The sequence below is a fragment of the Salvelinus fontinalis genome, chromosome 41 (genome assembly GCF_029448725.1).
Source record: "Salvelinus fontinalis isolate EN_2023a chromosome 41, ASM2944872v1, whole genome shotgun sequence".
Classification (NCBI taxonomy): domain Eukaryota; kingdom Metazoa; phylum Chordata; class Actinopteri; order Salmoniformes; family Salmonidae; genus Salvelinus; species Salvelinus fontinalis.
In genome coordinates this window covers 7702502-7722540 of record NC_074705.1, presented here as the reverse complement: position 1 = coordinate 7722540, position 20039 = coordinate 7702502, and the positions used below count along the sequence as shown (strand labels likewise).

The following is a 20039-nucleotide window of genomic DNA, read 5'->3' as shown; positions in this document are numbered from 1 at the left end:
TTACATCGTTTGCGAACTGAAATGTGACACGGAATAATGCCAAAATAACATGCAAACAGTCAAAACAAAATAAACTGATGGGACTCTGCCTGCCCTGAATGACGGGTTGCCACTGCCCACAAATGGTCAGCTATCTAAACAATGTCATACATCGTGATTTAGTCATCAGGCTGGGCCTCCGGGCGGCTGCAAGTCACCAGTCGCCAGCATCACCTTCAAGAGTGATGGTAACAAACTATTTGATTCACATCAGCTTAACATTATTATCAATCAAATGTATTTATAAAGCCCTTCTTACATCAGCTGATGTAAACCCAGCCTAAAAGCAATGCAGGTGTAGAAGCACAGTGGCTAGGAAAAACTCCCTAGAAAGGCCAGAACCTAGGAGGAAACCTAGAGAGGAACCAGGCTATGAGGGGTGGCCAGTCCTCTTCTGGCTGTACCGGGTGGAGATTATAACAGAACATGGCCAAGATGTTCAAACGTTCATAGATGACCAGCGGGTCAAATAATAATAATCACAATTGTTGTAGAGGGTGCAACAGGTAAGCACCTCAGGAGTAAATTTCAGTTCGCTTTTCATAGCCGATCATTCAGAGTATCTCTATCGCTCCTGCTAGAGAGTTGAAAACAGCAGGTCTGGGACAGGTAGCACGTCCGGTGAACAGGTCAGGGTTCCAAAGCCGCAGGCAGAACAATTGAAACTGGAGCAGCAGCATGACCAGGTGACACCATGATTTGATTGTGAAATACAAAAAAGCACAACTTTGTCAGAATCACTGAACAATAAAGCCTATTGATCAGAGTGTAATAGCAGTAATATATATTAGATAATTATAAATATCCTTTAACTATTATTGTCCATAAAGCACAAGTCAACTGCTGAAACGTTAGGACTTCTTGAATTGTATGACATAATAATGTTTTATGTCTATATTTTCCTAATAGCAAGACTAGTCTAATTTTACTGGCGTGTACATATATGTAAATGTCGGGGATTTTGCATAGACACTCCTCTGCCTACAAGTAGCCAGTCCGGCTCTGCTACTAAGCCATCTATAAATGAACGGGGATCTACTGGATATCCTCCAGCACTCGCAACGCCAATATTGGAACATCACATCTTCATGTCACTTCGGCTCACTTGACGAATTGAAGAGGTCGGACTGCGCATGAGAACAAGCGATTTACTAGGTTATTAGATTAAATATAACAGAACAATCTAAACAAGCAAGCTATCAAATCAACGAAGAACCGTCCGTAACCTATCACTGTTGTTTGGGAAGAAAAAGTTCCATCTCCAGACTCCAACGTATTTCACTGTAAGTAGACTAAAGTGCGTAGGCTTTCAGTGCGTACTAGGCTTTTTCTTTTACTACTGAAGTGAATTCCCAAGTTCCGCAATAGGAGTTACGGTGCTAATATCTGTGCATACATAGGCTACTCTTCAGAAATGTGTTTTGTAGGCTACAGTAACCGATTCGCCTGAAACTCCATGCATTCACAATCTAACGGTAATTCTATACAGCGTATAAACATCAACTCGCTTTCCAAGTCTGACCAGCTGAGGATTTCTCATTTTCAGCCATCAATTTCCTTTGTTTCCTGTAGCCTATTGTCACTGGATCGATTGCTTTCATTTTACGCTGGCGACTCGAACCCAATCTTGCTTGTGCCATTAGTTTTTCCCCGTTAACGTTTAGTAATGACCTGTCGAACACACTCCAGTAATGGCTGAAATAGGCTCAAAGCAATACAATGATTTTGCATCTCAGGCGATTTGGGGGGTAGCCCAAACCCGCATTCGAACCCTGGCCCAGCGACTATCAAGCCAACACTTAAACCGCTAGGCCAAGAGATCCGATCCTTTTGACAAGGTGGCTAGGTATTGGTAAAGGTTGCTATATTACTTCCTACCGGAGAGCTGTCCCCACGCCTCTCTATACCAGTGGTTCCCAACCTTTTTCGGTTTCCAAACCACCAACTGAATTTTACTCTGCCCGGAGTACCCCTGAAATACCCCTCGTGTGCATTTTACCAGTATGTCTATGGTCTCGAGTCTTCTCAAGTACCCTCTGTGGAAAAGCCAAGTACCCCCAGGGGTCCTACTACCCCTGGTGGGGAACCAATGCTCTGTACCAAGTCCCTCCCCACTGGGCAAAAACTGGTTGAATCAACATTGTTTCCTCTTAATTTCAACAAAAATAAATAAATGTTATGATGTTAAATCAATGTGGAAAACTGGATTGGATTGCATTGCATTTGCAAAAAGCCATCAATGTAAGGGAATTTCATGTTTTTTTCACCCATTTAAAAAAAAACTAAATCCAATGTCATGGTGAAATGTTCTGTTGATTTCACGTTAGTTGACAACTCAACCAACTGTTAATCTAAAATAGACATTGAACGGATATATGTACCCAGTCACGTGTACATGCCTCTGCGAGGGCGCCATCCCACATCTGACACCAACTTCACCCCGGGTACAGCGACTGTCAAACAACCGCTTTAACCGTTAGGCCAAGAGATCAGAACCTCTTGATGAGGCCTATGTAGGCTATAGATGGGTGTAATCTAGAGCCAGGCAGGAAAAAAAGGGATTATAAGGGGAATTTGACAATTTTCACAGTGTTCGGACAAAAACTTGAATACCTGAATTCCAACAAATGCCCGATCTCCACTCATTATTTGTTTGTGCCAGTAGGCTACAACGTTTTATGATATCTTCATCCATTGTCTGTTACATTTGTCAGTGGTATTTTTAACAATTTAGACAGCCGTTTCTAATATACAGTAAGTAGGGCCATAAACTCTCACATCAACACCATTATCCCAGAAAGCCTAGACCCACTCCAACTTGCATACCGCACCAACAGTTCCACAGATGATGCAATCAATATTGCACTCCACACTGCCCTTTCCCACCTGGACAAAAGGAACACCTGTGTGAATGCTATTCATTGACTACAGCTCAGCGTTCAACACCATAGTGCCCTCAAAGCTCATCAATAAGCTAAGGACCCTGGGACTAAACACCTCCCTCTGCCAATGGATCCTGGACTTCCTGACGGGCTGCCCCCAGGTGGTAAGGTTAGGTGACAACACATCCGCCACGCTGATCCTCAACACGGGAGCCCCTCAGTCCCTTCCTGTACTCCCTGTTCACTCATGACTGCACGACCAGGCACGACTCCAACCATCATTAAGTTTGCCGATGACACAACAGTGGTAGGCCTGATCACCGACATCAACGAGACAGCCTATAGGAAGGAGGTCAGAGACCTGACCGTGTGGTGCAAGGACAACAACCTCTCCCTCAACGTGATCAAGACAAAGGAGATGATTGTGGATTACAGGAAATGGAGGACCGAGCACACCCCCATTCTCATCGACGGGGCTGTAGTGGAGCAGGTTGAGAGCTTCAAGTTCCTTGGCGTCCACATCACCAACAAACCATGGTCCAAGCACACCAAGACAGTCGTGAAGAGGGCACGACAAAACCTATTCCCCCTTAGGAGACTGAAAAGATTTGGCTTGGGTCCTTCGATCCTCAAAAGGTTTTACAGCTGCTCCTTCGAGAGCATCCTGACGGGTTGCATCACTGCCTGGTATGGCAACTGCTCGGCCTCCGACCGCAAGGCACTACAGAGGGTAGTGCGTATGGCCCAGTACATCACCGGGGCCAAGCTTCCTGCCATCCAGGACCTCTATACTAGGCAGTGTCAGAGGAAGGCCCTAAAAATTGCCAAAGCCACCCTAGTCATAGACTGTTCTCTCTGCTACCGCACGGCAAGCGGTACCGGAGCGCCAAGTTTAGATCCAAGAGGCTTCTAAACATCTTCTACCCCTAAGCCATAAGACTCCTGAACAGCTAATCAAATGGCTACCCAGACTATTGCCCCCCCCCCCCCCCCCCCTCTGTATATAGATACATTGACTCTGTATCTATTGCCCCACTATTGTTATTTACTGTGTTGTCTAATTATTTGTCATGCTTATCTCTTAATTTTGGGGGGGGGTATTTTCTTAACTGCATTGTTGGTTAAGGGCTTGTAAGTAAGCTTCTTACTGTAAGGTCTACCTATACCTGTTCTATTTGGCACATGTGACAAATAAAATTTGACTTAAAGCCCCAATGCAAATCTGAAATCTATTGTGCCTACATCCACAGTGTGATTTCAACTGATTTTGCTGTATATTCTAAAATTAATTAAATATTGTCATTTGTTGAAATTAACGACATTCCATCCCTGTTCCCCATTATCCAGTCCAATTGTGGCATGATTCCACTATTTATCAGTCTGCATCAGTTTCAATGCATGACTTTTATTTTGAAGGTGAACCGCTGATTCGACTGTTGATGCTTAACGCTACTGCTGCTAACTTTACAGTCGTGGCTTGTGGCGTATCACTATCAGAAGTGCGGAGTTCCGACTGAGACGTTTCACTTGAACGACCCTCCAAATCGTAATTCAAGTCAGAATATCTGAGAAAATGTTGTTACTCCAGTTGTAACGTTTCACCACTAACGTTTCATCTTTTCAACCAAAAGATGATGACAAATACGCTTTTGACAATTAGCCTCAACTTATCAATGTAGATAGTTTGACCATATTGTCAATATTAAGCTAGCTAACTTTTTATTTGCATCGTTTGCTACGTTGTCAATTTATTCAGTCAATACTTATTTTTCAAATGTTAATATTCTTTTAACTATATTTGTGGAAATTAAGTAATTCAAATAAATAAATGAAGCCAAGGAACCCTATCTTCCCTAAATGTCCCCTAGCTGTCCTGTTGCACTCTTTCACTCTCTTTCTTTTTGTCTCTCTGCCTCTCTCTCTGTCACTCTCTCTCAAGCCTGCAGTCATGACTGAGAACATTCGTATCAACAATCCCAATGTGAAGTACACAGATACACACATCGAGGCTCAGTACTTCTACCATACTACTGCTGTACGCAGGGACGGAGACACACTCACAGTAAGTCTCTCACACGCACACACACACACACACACCAGCATCACCTATCTCATTTCTAACTGTGTAAATCTCTCCACTCCACCCCTCCAGCTAACCCCGTCCGTTAGTGAGCTTGAGTTCCGTACTGAGCGACATGTCCCCAAGCTGGGGGTGATGCTAGTTGGCTGGGGAGGAAACAATGGGACCACTGTCACCGCTGCTGTCCTGGCCAACAGACTGGGACTCACCTGGAGAACCAAAACTGGAGAACAGGTAAGGTGGTGTCTCATTGATCCTACTTGGTGACAGTTTTATGGCCTATTTCCAAAGACATGTCTCTCCTCTGATGCAGAGCTAGCTAGCAGAGCCTCATTATACCCCTGATACAGCGATGGGTTCACACACACACACACACACTGATATGATGGGTTTAGTGGAGTGTTAAGGGGTTTGACTGACACACTGTTTACAACACAGGCAGTCCTTTACCTTTTTATATGGGCTACATTACTTCCCCAAATGTTTTTTTTTTCCTGTCTGAAAAAAATCCCTCAAATCATTCTCCATTTAATGCAGAGATATTCAAAGTTGGGGTCGCGCCCCCTAGTGGGGTCCCGGGGGGAATTGCAGTGGGCTCGCCAAAACAAATTTAAAAGTAAACATTATTGTATAGGATAATATAAATGTTTTTGAGAAAGATCCTTTGAAAAATAATTTTGAGTACATTTATTTGTTTTTCTTAATTTTGATAAGAGAGATAAAAATGTAGTGAATCAAAGGTTATTTGTTGATGTGCAAATCCAAATGTACGGTATTTTTTAAATGTAAGGTTGTGTCATTAGATTTTGGGTGGGGTTGGCTGAAATTCTGGCGGGGGAAAAAAAGGAGTCCCTGTAGATAAAGTTTGAATACCACTGATTTAATGTGTTATTATTCAATACTTATTTATTTTTGTTCTGTCTGTTTTATTACCCCCTCCCCCCTTTTGAACCCCCCCTCCCCCTTCCCAGAAAGCCAACTACTACGGTTCCCTCTTCCAGTCCTCAACTGTGTGTTTAGGTGCAGGGCCAGATGGAAAGGAAGTTAACATTCCATTCCGTGACCTCCTACCCATGGTGCACCCTAATGATATCATCTTTGATGGTAAAGGAGTGTGTGTGTGTGTAATCAGAGAAGGAGTGCTGACGCTAGGTCAGTTCTTCAGGGGCCACTGTGGAGAAGGAGAAGGTAAAAGTCTCCATGTGGACTGTCTGTCTGTCCGGCTCGTGGGGTCGTTAACCTCCTGTTTAACTATGTCAGTTTATCTAGCACCATTATTCAGCATTGCCCTGGAGGCAGAGGTACAGTACACACCTCTGGTCCTCTAGTCTAACTGGTCTGCTATATTCTTTTGGACCTGTCTGACAGGTTTTCTTGTAAGAGACATTAGGCTTGTAAAACTTTAGCTAACTAATTAAATAAAGAGAGTGTGTGTGTCAGGCTGGGACATCTCATCCATGGATCTGGGCAGTGCGATGGAGAGAGCCGAGGTCCTTGATTGGTCCCTCCAGGAGAAGCTCCGCCCACACATGAGCCACCTCCGACCCCGGGCCTCCATCTATATCCCAGAATTCATAGCTGCCAACCAGGCGGGCCGAGCAGACAACATTCTGAAAGGGACCATGGCTGAACAGGTACGCCCAATCCCAAGTAGTGTGTGTATGTGCCTCGTACACCCTGTCCCCTAACCCCTTAGCTCTTACTCCATACACCCTATACCCTATGTATCTCTGTGTGTCTGAGTAGTGATTCTTCTCTCTCTCCCTGCAGGTGGAGCAGATCAGAGCAGACATTCAGGACTTCCGTCATTCAAGCGGCGTGGACAAGGTCATCGTTTTGTGGACGGCCAACACCGAACGTTTCTGTGACCTCACAGCCGGGGTCAACGACACGGCCAAGAATCTCCTGGCTGCCATACAGGTAGAGATCTGACGGCTCTATTCTATCTATACTATTATGTCTGTCTCGTTCTCGCCTTCTCTCTCTCTTACATTCTCTCTCTCTCTGTCTCTATCAGTCAGGTGGGGAGGTGTCTCCCTCTACTTTGTTTGCCGTAGCCAGTATCCTGGAGGGCTGTGCCTACATTAACGGTTCTCCCCAGAACACGTTTGTCCCTGGGGCGATAGAGCTGGCTGTGGAGAGAAACGTGTTCATAGCAGGAGATGACTTCAAGTCTGGTCAGACAAAGATCAAGTCAGTCCTGGTCGACTTCCTCATCAGTGCTGGGATCAAGGTTAGAGGTCGACCCAGTCATTTGATGCTTCATTCACTTCAATAGGACTTCTGTTATGTGAACAGTCCCAGTTCCACTTGTTTAATGACGAAGTACATAATTATACAATTACTAAGTTATTCTAAAATCACTATACAACATGTTTAAACACTGTTATTACAACAATAGTACCCAGGTATAAGGGCAATTTCATGTGTGTAACACTAGGTTAATACCAGACTGTAAAATAACGTGTTGCCGTCTGTTGCCATGACAGCCCACCTCCATTGTCAGCTACAATCACCTTGGCAACAACGATGGTATGAACCTCTCAGCACCGCAGCAGTTCCGCTCCAAGGAGATCTCCAAGAGCAATGTGGTGGATGACATGGTCAACTCCAACCCTATACTGTACCGCAAAGGGGAGAAACCTGACCACTGTGTAAGTCTGCGGTTGTTTGCGTATGTGTGTGTGTGTGTGTGTGTGTGTGTGTAACACAGAGAAACCTGATCTGCGTTGAGTTGAATGTGTTTTTTCATACCTGGTAGATATCAATAGCATTGCATTTGTTTTACTAAGTGGCAGAAAGTATCTGTAGTTTTTCTTGAGAAATACTTAACTCAGTTGTCTTGCTGTGTGTGTGTAGGTGGTGATTAAGTATGTGCCGTATGTGGGGGACAGTAAGAGGGCGATGGATGAATACACCTCTGAGATCATGATGGGAGGAACCAACACTATCGCAATGCACAACACCTGTGAGGTGAGTCTCTCTCACACACACACACACACACCCACACCTCAACCTGATTTCTTTCTAACAAAAGGTGTCTCTCCAGGACTCTCTGCTAGCCAGCCCTATCATCCTGGACCTGGTCCTCCTCACAGAGTTGTGTCAGCGTGTATGTGTTCGGCCCCAAGGATCAGAGACCTTCCAGTCCTTCCACAGTGTCCTGGCTATCCTCTCCTTCATGTGTAAAGCTCCCCTCGTTCCCCCTGGAGCCCCGCTGGTCAATGCCTACTTCAGACAGAGAGCCTGCATTGAGAACATCATGAGGTCAGAACACATACCACCCTGTCTTGTTAGGGATTTGTCTTAGTGGTCACCAATCATAATGTTTATTACTGAACTTCCCGTCTCTCTTGTCCACTAATAATGTTGGGACGGTCTCTGTGGTTATATTCCTTCAGTTTTGCACCTGACTAGGTATCCCTTTTCCCTTTCAGAGCATGCCTTGGTCTCCCCCCTCAGAACCACATGCACCTGGAGCACAAGCTGCAGAGGGGCTTCCTGCCTCGCCACGACAACCGTATCTACGACAATGTGGCTACCAAGATGGTCCTAAGCAACGGTTACCACGCCTCCCAACAGAATGGTGTCTGCGCACACGTGGTGAAAGAGGCAACGATTGGATAATGGCTGCAGATTAGGTCTCTGTCATCACTGGGAAGATTCTAGAAGTGTCCACCGCCATAGAGAAACAATTACATCCATAGTTTAGTTTATTAGGATCCCCATTAGCTGTTGCACATGCAGCAGCTTCCTGGGGTTACACACTAGCACATATTTAGATACTTATATATAGTGCAGTTAAATTAGATCCATAGAAAGTTAGCAAACTCTATACAGCATACTGTATGATGATCAGGATTTATTTGGCCTATTTGTGTAGGATGCATACAGTAGGAAAAATACCCTCTAGTTGGCTCTAACCATTGTAACTTTTGGACAACCAGTTTAATATTCTGTGGTTGTAGACTCTTATTGCTCATATACATACAAACTTAACCAAACTCTGTTTATGTATTTGTTCCAATGATATGTAACATGCAATGTTACCCTACCATACCCTACCCTGATTGGAGTAAACTAACAATACTTCTACTGCTACTTACAGCTATTCTCACGCACATCTACGACGTCTGTATTTTAAAACCATTATACATATATTCCTAATTTCCCCTTTCTTCAAGTGATGGATTTTCACCCACAGCAGCCAATCCACCATTCATTCTGATCTTAAATCCAACCCTCCAATGTCCACAGATTAACCCATCCTTCCCAGTGTAATGCCATTTTGCTATTTCCTTTTGCAATACATCCCTCCATTTTACTATGCTGTCTTTTGAGTGTCCTTGTAACATTTATACTGAATTTGTCCAAAAAATAAAGGGTAAATTCATATTTCCCATTAGCTGATCATGTTTTTTCAGATCTCTTAACAATACCGTTTTTTCAGATCTCTTAACAATACAGTTTGCATGTCCCTGATTTTATAACATAACAACCATACCTGGACCTGACTCCAAAAGTGAGCCACCAATAGACAGTACCAGAAAATATATTCTAGTGATTCTGCTTCCTCGTGGCAGTCTGCACAAGGCTGACTGTTCAATGTCCCATATATTGAGCATTATTTTTGTAGCAAGTACTTTTATGTAATAGCTTAAATTGAAACAAACGGATTGATGTCACTTGTTGTTTTATATGTCAGTTCATAGACCCGATGCCAAGGTATTGGGACATCAAACTTGTTCCCAACTGACAATAATTTTTATACAGTATTGCTGTCAAACCTTTTGACTTCATTAATTCAATCATTTTTAAGCTATTTATGATTTTTTTTTAATGGGGGAAGACTAATTCTTTAATTTCTTGTTTAAGTAATTGTCTCTTTCAATTTTGTGGCAGAGCCGCAATGCGTTGTAATTTTTTATTGAGCATACACGTCCATACACTGTTGTTAGTTGCGTGTGTGACAATTTTACCGTTCCTGTTTACAATGTTATCCCATTGTACATTTCTTTCCCCCAAACATGTTTCTCTATCAGTACATTGGAGTTTAGCCATATTATTTGCTGTCATATTAGTTCTCCCTTTTCTGGATGATGAAAGTAAAAGACTTTAAAAAGGAGGATACTTTAAAACAGGGATCCATTGCCAATCCAATGAAAATGTTTAATATGCAAAAAGGCAAAGAGCCCACTCGAAAACATAGAATGGGCCTCTCTTAGTAGCTTGCTAGAAAACCTATTTGGATACGATGGAGACTTTAAGAGAGGTTGAATGCCGTAATAGTTTTAACCCTACAAACTCATGTTGGTTATATAAATATGCTCGTTTAACTTTATCTGGTTTGCCATTACAAATAATATTACATTTTTTGTCCCCGTGATTTGAAAAATGATTCTCCTGGAGACGGTAATGCCATGGAATAAATATGTAAACTGCAATATCACAAGATAATTAATCAGGGCAATCTTCCCTTAAATAGATAGAATCTTGAAACAGTGGAAAGGGAAACACCTATCTATTTTTCTTTCGATCGAAGTTAATAATCACAAGATCGCTCAACTTTTCCAGGATATGTTACATCAAGCACATCAACTTCACCATCCGCCCATTTAAAATCGGGAGACCACATGGCAATTTAAAGTTTGTATCTTTTAGAGACCCAATCCGGAATATAGTTGGGTTTTAGTCCAGAGAAAATTGAGAAATTATCCAGGTCCTCAATGAGGCCATTCAAGGTTGAAGATTGAGGACTTGAGAATATGAGTCATCAGCACACATTGATACTTTTGCCTCTAGTCCCTTATCTTTAAGCCCTTTAATGTTAACAATTCAATGGCCATAATGAAATAGGGATGGTGACAGAGGGCAGTCTTGCTTTACGCCTCTTGACAATTCAAAGTTCTCAGAGAAGTAACTGTTATTTCAGTAGTTCATAAAAAGTTTATCTATATCCCCATCTAAAATGAATCAATTACCAACCCTAGTTCATCATGTGTAATTAGGCCTTCACCAAAAACTGTGTTGCAGATAGTTTAACATGAGAAGGATATCACAAAATGTATCCTCAAGGGAGGTTGGAGAAACTTGACAAAATAACATTTGTTTAAAATATTTTACATCATCATTCAAAATCTCTGTTAGTGAGATAAGGATTTCTCCAGGTTTGTAAAACAATTGTAGGCTATTTTTGGTCGCAGTTCTATATTGAAGTTTTAGGGAGAAGTTGGTGCAGTTTTTGCCATTCTCCATCCAATTTCCTGTTTTGTAGATAAATGAAACCTGATCTTTCCTGAATAAGTTCCTCAAACTCCTTTTGTTTTGCGTCTGCATTATTCAGTGATTCAGTATTACATTTATTTACACCTGTGGATCCCAAACTTTATATAGTTCCGTACCCCTTCAAACATTCAACCTCCAGCTTCGTACCCCCTCTAGCACCAGGGTCAGCGCACTCTCAAATGTTGTTTTTGGCCATCATTGTAAGCCTGCCACACACACACATTATACGATACATTTATTAAACATAAGAATGAGTGTGAGTTTTTGTCACAACCCGGCTCGTGGGAAGTGACAAAGAACTCATAGGACTATGGCACAAATAATGTAATAATAATAATCAATAATTTTGCGCTTTATTTAACAATCTTACATATAAAACATGATTTGTTCATCAAAAATGGTGAATAACTCACCACAGGTTAATGAGAATGGTGTGCTTGAAAGGATGTATATAACTCTGCAATGTTGGGTTGTATTGGAGAGAATCTCAGTCTTAAACCATTTTCCACACACAGTCTGTGCCTGTATTTAGTTTTCATGCTAGTGAGGGCCAAGAATCCCCTCTCACATAGGTACGTGGTTGCAAAGGGCATCAGTGTCTTAACAGCGCGATTTGACAAGGCAGGATACTCAATCCAGAAATCTGGCAGTGGCTTCTGATTAAATTCCATTTTCACAGAACCGCTTGTTGCAATTTCGATGAGGCTCTCTTGTTCAGATATTGGTAAGTGGACTGGAGGCAGGGCATGAAAGGGATAACGAATCCAGTTGTTTGTGCCGTCTGTTTCGGGAAAGTACCTGCGTAAATGCGCACCCAACTCACTCAGGTGCTTCAAAAAATCATACAGTGATGGAAAGACCTGTGTGTTGTCCTTGTTAATGCAGACAGAGAAGAGCTCCAACTTCTTAATCATAGCCTCAATTTTGTTCCGCACATTGAATATAGTTGCGGAGAGTCCCTGTAATCCTAGATTCAGATCATTCAGGCGAGATCACATCACCCAGATAGGCCAGTCGTGTGAGAAACTAGTCATCATGCAAGCAGTCAGACAAGTGAAAATTATGCTCAGTAAAGAAAACTTTAAGCTCGTCTATCAATAAAAATTAAAAAAAAGTGTCAATACTTTATCCCTTGATAACCAGTGCACTTCTGTATGTTGTAAAAGTGTTACATGGTCGCTGCCCATATCATTGCATAATGCAGAAAATTCAAGAGAATTCAGGGGCCTTGCTTGCTTTAACAAAGCTAACCATTTTCACTGTAGTGTCCAAAACGTCTTTCAAGCTGACAGGCATTCCCTTGGCAGCAAGATCAATCAATCAAATGTATTTATGAAGCTGTTCTTAAATCAGCTGTCACAAAGTGCTGTACAGAAACCCAGCCTAAAACCCCAAACAGCAAGCAATGCAGGTGTAGAAGCACGGTGGCTAGGAAAAACTCCCTAGAAAGGCCAGAACCTAGGAAGAAACCTAGAAAGGAACCAGGCTATGAGGGGTGGCCAGTCCTCTTCTGGCTGTGCCGGGTGGAGATTATAACAGAACATGGCCAAGATGTTCAAATGTTCATAGATGACCAGCAGGGTCAAATAATAATAATCACAGTGGTTGTAGAGGGTGCAACAGATCAGCACCTCAGGAGTAAATTTCAGTTGGCTTTTCATAGCCGATCATTCAGAGTATCTCTACCGCTCCTGCTGTCTCTAGAGAGTTGAAAACAACAGGTCTGGGACAGGTAGGACGTCTGGGGAACAGGTCAGGGTTCCATAGCCGCAGGCAGAACCGTTGAAACTGGAGCAGCAGTATGACCAGGTGGACTGGGGACAGCAAGGAGTCATCATGCCAGGTAGTCCTGAGGCATGGTCCTAGGGCTCAGGTCGTCTGAGAGAAGAAAGAGAGAGAGAGGGAAAGAGAGAGAGAGAGAAGGAATTAGAGGGAGCATACTTAAATTCACACAGGACACCGGATAAGACAGGAGAAATACTCCAGATATAACAGACTGACCCTAGCCCCCCGACACATAAACTATTGCAGCATAAATACTGGAGGCTGAGACAAGAGGGGTCGGGAGACACTGTGGCCCCGTCCGACGATACCCCCGGACAGAGCCAAACAGGCAGGATATAACCCCACCCACTTTGCCAAAGCACAGCCCCCACACCACTAGAGGGATATCTCCAACCACCAACCTACCATCCTGAGACAAGGCCGAGTATAGTCCACTAAGTTCTCCCCCACAGCACAACCCACGGGGAGGCACCAACCCGGACAGGAAGATCACATCAGTGACTCAACCCACTCAAGTGACGCACCCCTCCTAGGGGGGGCATGGAAGAGCACCAGTAAGCCAGTGACTCAGCCCCTGTAATAGGGTTTGAAGCAAAGAATCCCAGTGGAGACAGGGGAACCGGCCAGGCAGAGACAGCAAGGGCGGTTCGTTGCTCCAGTGCCTTTCCGTTCACCTTCCCCAAACTGGGGTATGTGCATTGCTGTCGGGGGTATGCCAACTTGAAACGGTCTTTACCTCGGTTGTTTGAAAATGTGAATCACATTATTATTTGGCGTACCCCCGACGGCATTGCACGTACCGCAGTTTGGGAATACCTGCTCTAGAGTAATTGAGAAATCTGATTGAGCACCTTATTACTGATGAATGTGTTTCTTATGATCGTGTTTTGCTTTCTGCTTGCATTTTATGACTCCCTGATAAAATAAAGGTACAAAAAAAGGTTAGAGTTAGGTTTTAAATCAAATTTTAAGAAGATAAATTGTAGAAATGGGCAGGGTTTATGACTTCGTGGCCATAGACTCTAGTGATGACCAAATTACAGCTCTTGATGAGTTTGTCACTGAACGACTTATGCCACATTCATATGCTGGTAGGAATTAGGAAACTCTGAAATTTTATGGTAAGCAATTTCAAATATGATGAAACCGATCACATGGGTGAGAAATTGCATCCTTGCAAAGAATGTAGCAAATGCTACAGAACGAAGGCATCTTTAACTAGACATTCCAAGTGTGCACTCAAAGAAATCAAATTACTGTAAAGTCTGTGGCAAATGTTTAGAAAGAAAGGAAGACTTGGTGAAACATACAGCGATGCATACAAGAGAAATGATATTGCTGCAAAGACTGTTGCAAATGCTTTCAACCAGAAACTAAACTTAACCCCCCACATGATATCTCACAGATTGGGGGAACCTTATCGCTGCATAGACCGTGGAAAATGCTTCACTCGATCACAGGGCCTTAGAATGAATAAGACCATACACACAGGGAAGAAATCATATTGGTGTCCAATATGCAATAAATGCTTTGCCTACCTGAGCCATTTAAAATACCAGACTGTTCACACAGGGGAGAAACGTTGCTTCTCTTTCAAAGTAAACTTGAGAAGACACGATACTTTCACAACAAATAGAAAACTTGTCATCATTTTTTTTATGTGTTCACACATCACAACATGAATACGTTATGAATACATGAGTTAAGGCACCAAGGTCTGAACTCAGCGGGCCACTTGTTTATATATATTTGAAAATGAAATAATCTCTTTTTACTTGTGACAACACAACCCTATACTGTAGATGGAGAAGATGACAACTTGATAGTGCCCCTGTGTGGAGGGAAAAGCGTCAGTTAGAACCAGATTTGTGTGGAGTAAAAAACATCAGAACCAAATTTCTAAGAACATTCTACCTTCCAATTGTAGTGACCTACCTGCCAGTACACTGCTGGCTTCAGTTAGCCCACACCACTCTGTCTTACTCAGAATATTTAGTGATTTCTTAAGACTGCAGTCCCTGCAACACTGTCGTCTATATGTACAGAAAGCCCACCAAAACGGCTATTTGTTTAAAATACAGTATCTGTTTTTGACACAATTCAGCAAAGTACAAGTACATCTCTTGTTTTTAAAGTTGCTTTTTTATGGATGTAATTTGAATGCCTCCTTTTCCTTTATTGTACATGATTACAATGATGGATAACACTGGACATGTTTTCCTTTATTGTACATGATTACAATGATGGATAACACTGGACATGTTTTCCTTTATTGTACATGATTACAATGATGGATAACACTGGACATGTTTTCCTTTATTGTACATGATTACAATGATGGATAACACTGGACATGTTTTCCTTTATTGTACATGATTACAATGATGGATAACACTGGACATGTTTGATCATATCTTTATTCTTTGGTGTGGCTGGTTAAAACACTAATCTGTTCGCTCTAGAGGGCTTCCGACTGGCAGAGCGGTCTAAGGCACTGCATTTCAGTACTAGAGGCGTCACTACAGACCCTGGTTCGATTCCAGGTTGTATCACAACCGGCTGTGATTGGGAGTCGCATAGGGCGATGCACAATTGGACCAGCGTCGTCCGGGTTAGGGTTTGGCCGGGGAAGGCCGTCAATGTAAATAGGAATTTGTTCTTAACTGACTTGCCTAGTTAAATATATATATTTTTTAAATGGCATTAGCAGTACATTTATTTTGAAATTCATGGTAAATCCTACCGGAAGTTCGACCTGGTGTTGTTCTAATCTTCCTGCAACCAAGTACTACCCAACATGCACTTAGTATTACTTTCTTAACTACAGTATACATAGAAAAACAAGGTTGAATCATGACGTCAGTGATCTTCAGGTCAGAGCTCTAGAAAGAGGCCTGAGTTCCCGACTTGGAATTCTGAGTTGGATGACCATTGAAAACGTATTTTCCCAGTCGGAGCTAGTTTTTTTCAGGGTTCCCAGTTGTCTTGATCTCACTGAAGTCTGAGCTTTCCCAGTTCCGAGTTTCCAGTTGTTTTGAACGCAGCAGAAGTCATACTGGATTGACAGCATGGCCAATGTATTCAACCTTTTCTGGCCCATGGTGTGTTGCAAGTGAATGTTTATCCTTTAAGGCTTGGAAAAGAGACCCTTGAATCCAGACCACACTCCTTCTCCACTGAATAGCAGGCTAGTGATTGGTTTGAAAAGCTTGCAATTAGCCACTGATTCCTTCTAAACCACTCATTGTTCAATTTGTGATTTCCAACTTGTGTAATATTTATGTTCAATGGCTGATGAGCCCCAATACGTTTTGTCTTTAATTTATCTTCACATGACAAGGTTTGAAAAGGATTTGCCAGTAGATTGTCGACTTGATTCATGATGATGACCGCTAGCTTGTGAGCTAAGATTTTGAAAGTATGATGTTGACATGATCAGTCCAATCAAAACTACGGTACATATAATGTGATTTGTCGTCATTTTATCTGTGGCCAATGACATTGATCCTGCTTGGATGGGAACTTGTAATGTAAATCTATGGCAGCACCCAACGGGCTTGAATTTTCGAGCTCTCCCCGTAGATTATGCGGTAACATAGTGTCCCCATGAGTGACAGAACACTGAGCTAATCACGGTGCAACTAGAGAACATTACCAACCCTTGCGCTCCATATTTTCCGCTCCATCCTCACGCCGTCCGCTAATGTGGCCAACTACGCCAACACAGATGGGTGGCTCTCTGTGGTCTCCCAGGTAGGACAGGACCTCTGCTGCAATAGCCCGGGCATTTATTTGCTTCAATCGCTGAACACAACCAGCGCTTATTAGAGACAGGCTTCTATTTGAGCCAGGCATCTATTTTTGCTCAATAAAATGTTGAAAAGACTGCCACACTGTTTATCGTGACCAGTATGACCAATATAAACATTAGAATAACAAATCCTTAGCAGATCAGACTTGCAAAGACTAGGCTGCATATCATACACGGCCGAATTTGCGGTTTAGCACCATGGAGAGCATGTGCCGATGACAATTAATTTAGACACACATTTGCTGAAATGTGTGTCGATGCCCGGCTATTGAAAGGGACAGGTGGCTATTTGAGACTCAGCATTTAATTGAAGTTTTACAGTATGTCGTTGTGTCTGACTGCCTGTCTGTCTGTGAGTTAGTAACAGTCATCTGCCTGTCTGTGAGGTAGTAACACTCCTGTCTGTCTGTTAGGTGGCTGTGAATGGGCTGGGTCAGTTCTGGGACGTATGTGCTGGTTTCCCCAGCAGCACTGAGCCGACGGCCATCTTGCAGAACTCAGCACTTTGGGCATCGGCCTCTGAGGGCGGGCTGTCACCTGACCCACCCCCAAGCTTCATGGGAAAGCCCCTGAGGTATCATTGATGCTATTATTATTATTTAGCCTTTTAGATAGTGCTATCATTGTTACTTGTATAAGTATGACCAAAGTAGTAGTCCAGTGCTACAATTATTATTGTTATCCCTCTGTCATGTTTGCTCCCGCTCTTCCCTTCCCCTGGCGCTTGAGGGCGCCAGATTACCCTGCATCACACGCTCCTGCCATCCATCACCCACACCTGCCTTCCCTCGTCACTCGCATCAGCGTTAATGGACTCACCTGGACTCACTTATTACATGTTAATTTCCTCCCCTATATTTGTCTGTTCCCTTGCTCTGTTCCCTGCTGCTGCATTGATTGTTTTCTGTTTGCTAACGCTGTTTATGTCTCGTTCCATGTCCGTTATTTATTAAATGTTACTCCCCGTACCTGCTTCGTCTCTCCAGCGTCATCCTTGTGATAGAGCGTGACACCCTCTGGTGACCTGTGTCCTATCAGCTAAATTGACTGAAAGCACATTATCTTGTCCAGATATGTGTTGTTGGGGGAGCCAGGGTAACCCTCCAGCCCTGGCTGATGAAGGCCTATTCCAAGAAGGAGCAGGATGATGTGGAGGAAGAGGAGGAGGAAGGAGGGCTCGCGGAGTCCCGGAGGGCCTTCAACCAGTCAGGGATTATTTTCAACAACGCAAAACAGAATCACTTATGGATTAAACTCAAAAGTAGTAACGTGTAAAAAAAATTAAAAACAACCTCAATTTCAATGAACATTTCACACATATATATATTTTTTTCACACAAATATATATATTTTTTATCCTCATCAATCTACACAAAATACCCCATAATGACAAAGCGAAAAAAGTTTTTTTAATCAATATTTGCAAATTTATTACAAATAAAAAACAGAAATACCTTATTTACATACCGTAATTTCCGGACTATAAGCCGCTACTTTTTTCCCACGCTATGAACCTTGCGCTTTATACAATGACACGGCTAATTTATGGATTTTTCCCGCTTTCACAAATTCATGCCGCCAAAAAACTGAGCACCGTCACATAATGTGACGTAAATCGAGCGTGCTCAAACTTTCCATCATTCTGATTACGGTAGTCATTTTGTCACCCTCATCATGGCAAAGACACGGAGAAATGCATATGATGCAGCTTTCAATTTGAAGGCGATCGATCTGGCTGTTGGAAAAGGAAATAGTGCTGCTGCACGGGAGCCTTAATGAGTCGATGATAAGACGTTGGAAACAGCAGCGTGAGAAACTGACTTAGTGCAAAAAGACAACAAAAGTTTTCAGAGGAAAGAAAAGCAGATGGCCCGAACTAGAAAATGAGGCTTGGATGAGTTTGCCTCCGGATGAAAGTGAGGAGAGCGCAATGAAAACGATCCAACATCGGATGAAGCAATTCTGAGGCTATTCAACTCCGACACCAAAGGAGATGACTTCAGTGGTTTCAGTGCACAGGAGGAAGATAGTGACCAAGGACTTTCTTGGTAGGCTATTGTTTACTGCTATTTAAAAAAAAAAAAAATGTTACAAGCCTGTTTCGTTAAAGCCTATTTATTTTTGTTACAAGCCGTGTTTCGTTAAAGCCTATTTATTTTTGTTACAAGCCGTGTTTCGTTTAAAGGCTGTGTAAAGTTCATTTGTTTCAATGTACCGGTAGGCACCTGCGGCTTGTAGACACGTGCGGCTTATTTATGTACAAAAAAAAATAAAAAATTTAATTCAGTGGGTGCGGCTTATATTCAGGTGCGCTTAATAGTCCAGCAATTACGGTAAGTATTCAGACCCTTTGCTATGAGACTTGAAATTGAACTCAGTGTCACTGTAACGGTGGTTCTCCTCCTCTTCAACCGAAAAGGAGGAGTAGTGATGGAACCAAGGCACAGCGGGTTGTGAACACATAATTTATTTAAAGACAAGACGAAAAAACACGAACTTCACTATAACTAACAAAACAACAAACGGAGTAGACAGACCTGGACGACGAACTTACATAAAACACGAAGAACGCACGAACAGGGAAAATAGACTACACAAAATGACGATGTACAAAAAACAAACCGAACAGTCCCGTATGGTGCGACAAACACTGACACAGGAGACAACCACCCACAACGAACACTGTGAAACAACCTACCTAAATATGACTCTCAATTAGAGGAATACGCCAAACACCTGCCTCTAATTAAGAGCCATACCGGGCAACCCTTAAACCAACATAGAAACAGAAAACATAGAATGCCCACCCAAACTCACGTCCTGACCAACTAACACATACAACAAACTAACAGAAATAGGTCAGGAACGTGACATAACCCCCCCCCCTTAAGGTGCGAACTCCGGGCGCACCAGCACAAAGTCTAGGGGAGGGTCTGGGTGGGCATCTGACCACGGTGGTGGCTCAGGCTCAGGGCGAGGTCCCCACCCCACCATAGTCAATCCCAGCTTACATCTCCCCCTACAAATGACCACCCTCATATTACACCCACTTAATCTTTTGGGTAACATCGAGACAAGGGGCAGCACCGGGATAGAGGGATAGCTCAGGACAGAGGGATAGCTCAGGACAGAGGGATAGCTCAGGATAGAGAGGTAG

At 42.9% G+C, this 20039-nt stretch overlaps 1 protein-coding gene across 1 annotated transcript; it reads left to right on the top strand.

Moving 5' to 3' along the window:
* Window positions 1–1030: 1030 nt before the first annotated feature.
* On the top strand, window positions 1031–9406 carry LOC129840363 (inositol-3-phosphate synthase 1-A-like). Its single transcript, XM_055908180.1, has 11 exons — window positions 1031–1322; window positions 4861–4983; window positions 5074–5235; window positions 5973–6105; window positions 6442–6635; window positions 6772–6921; window positions 7019–7234; window positions 7491–7655; window positions 7861–7974; window positions 8051–8268; window positions 8439–9406. Exons 2-11 carry the CDS (start codon window positions 4870–4872, stop codon window positions 8626–8628), a joined length of 1656 nt encoding a protein of 551 aa, XP_055764155.1. The 5' UTR covers window positions 1031–1322; window positions 4861–4869; the 3' UTR covers window positions 8629–9406.
* Window positions 9407–20039: the final 10633 nt, after the last annotated feature.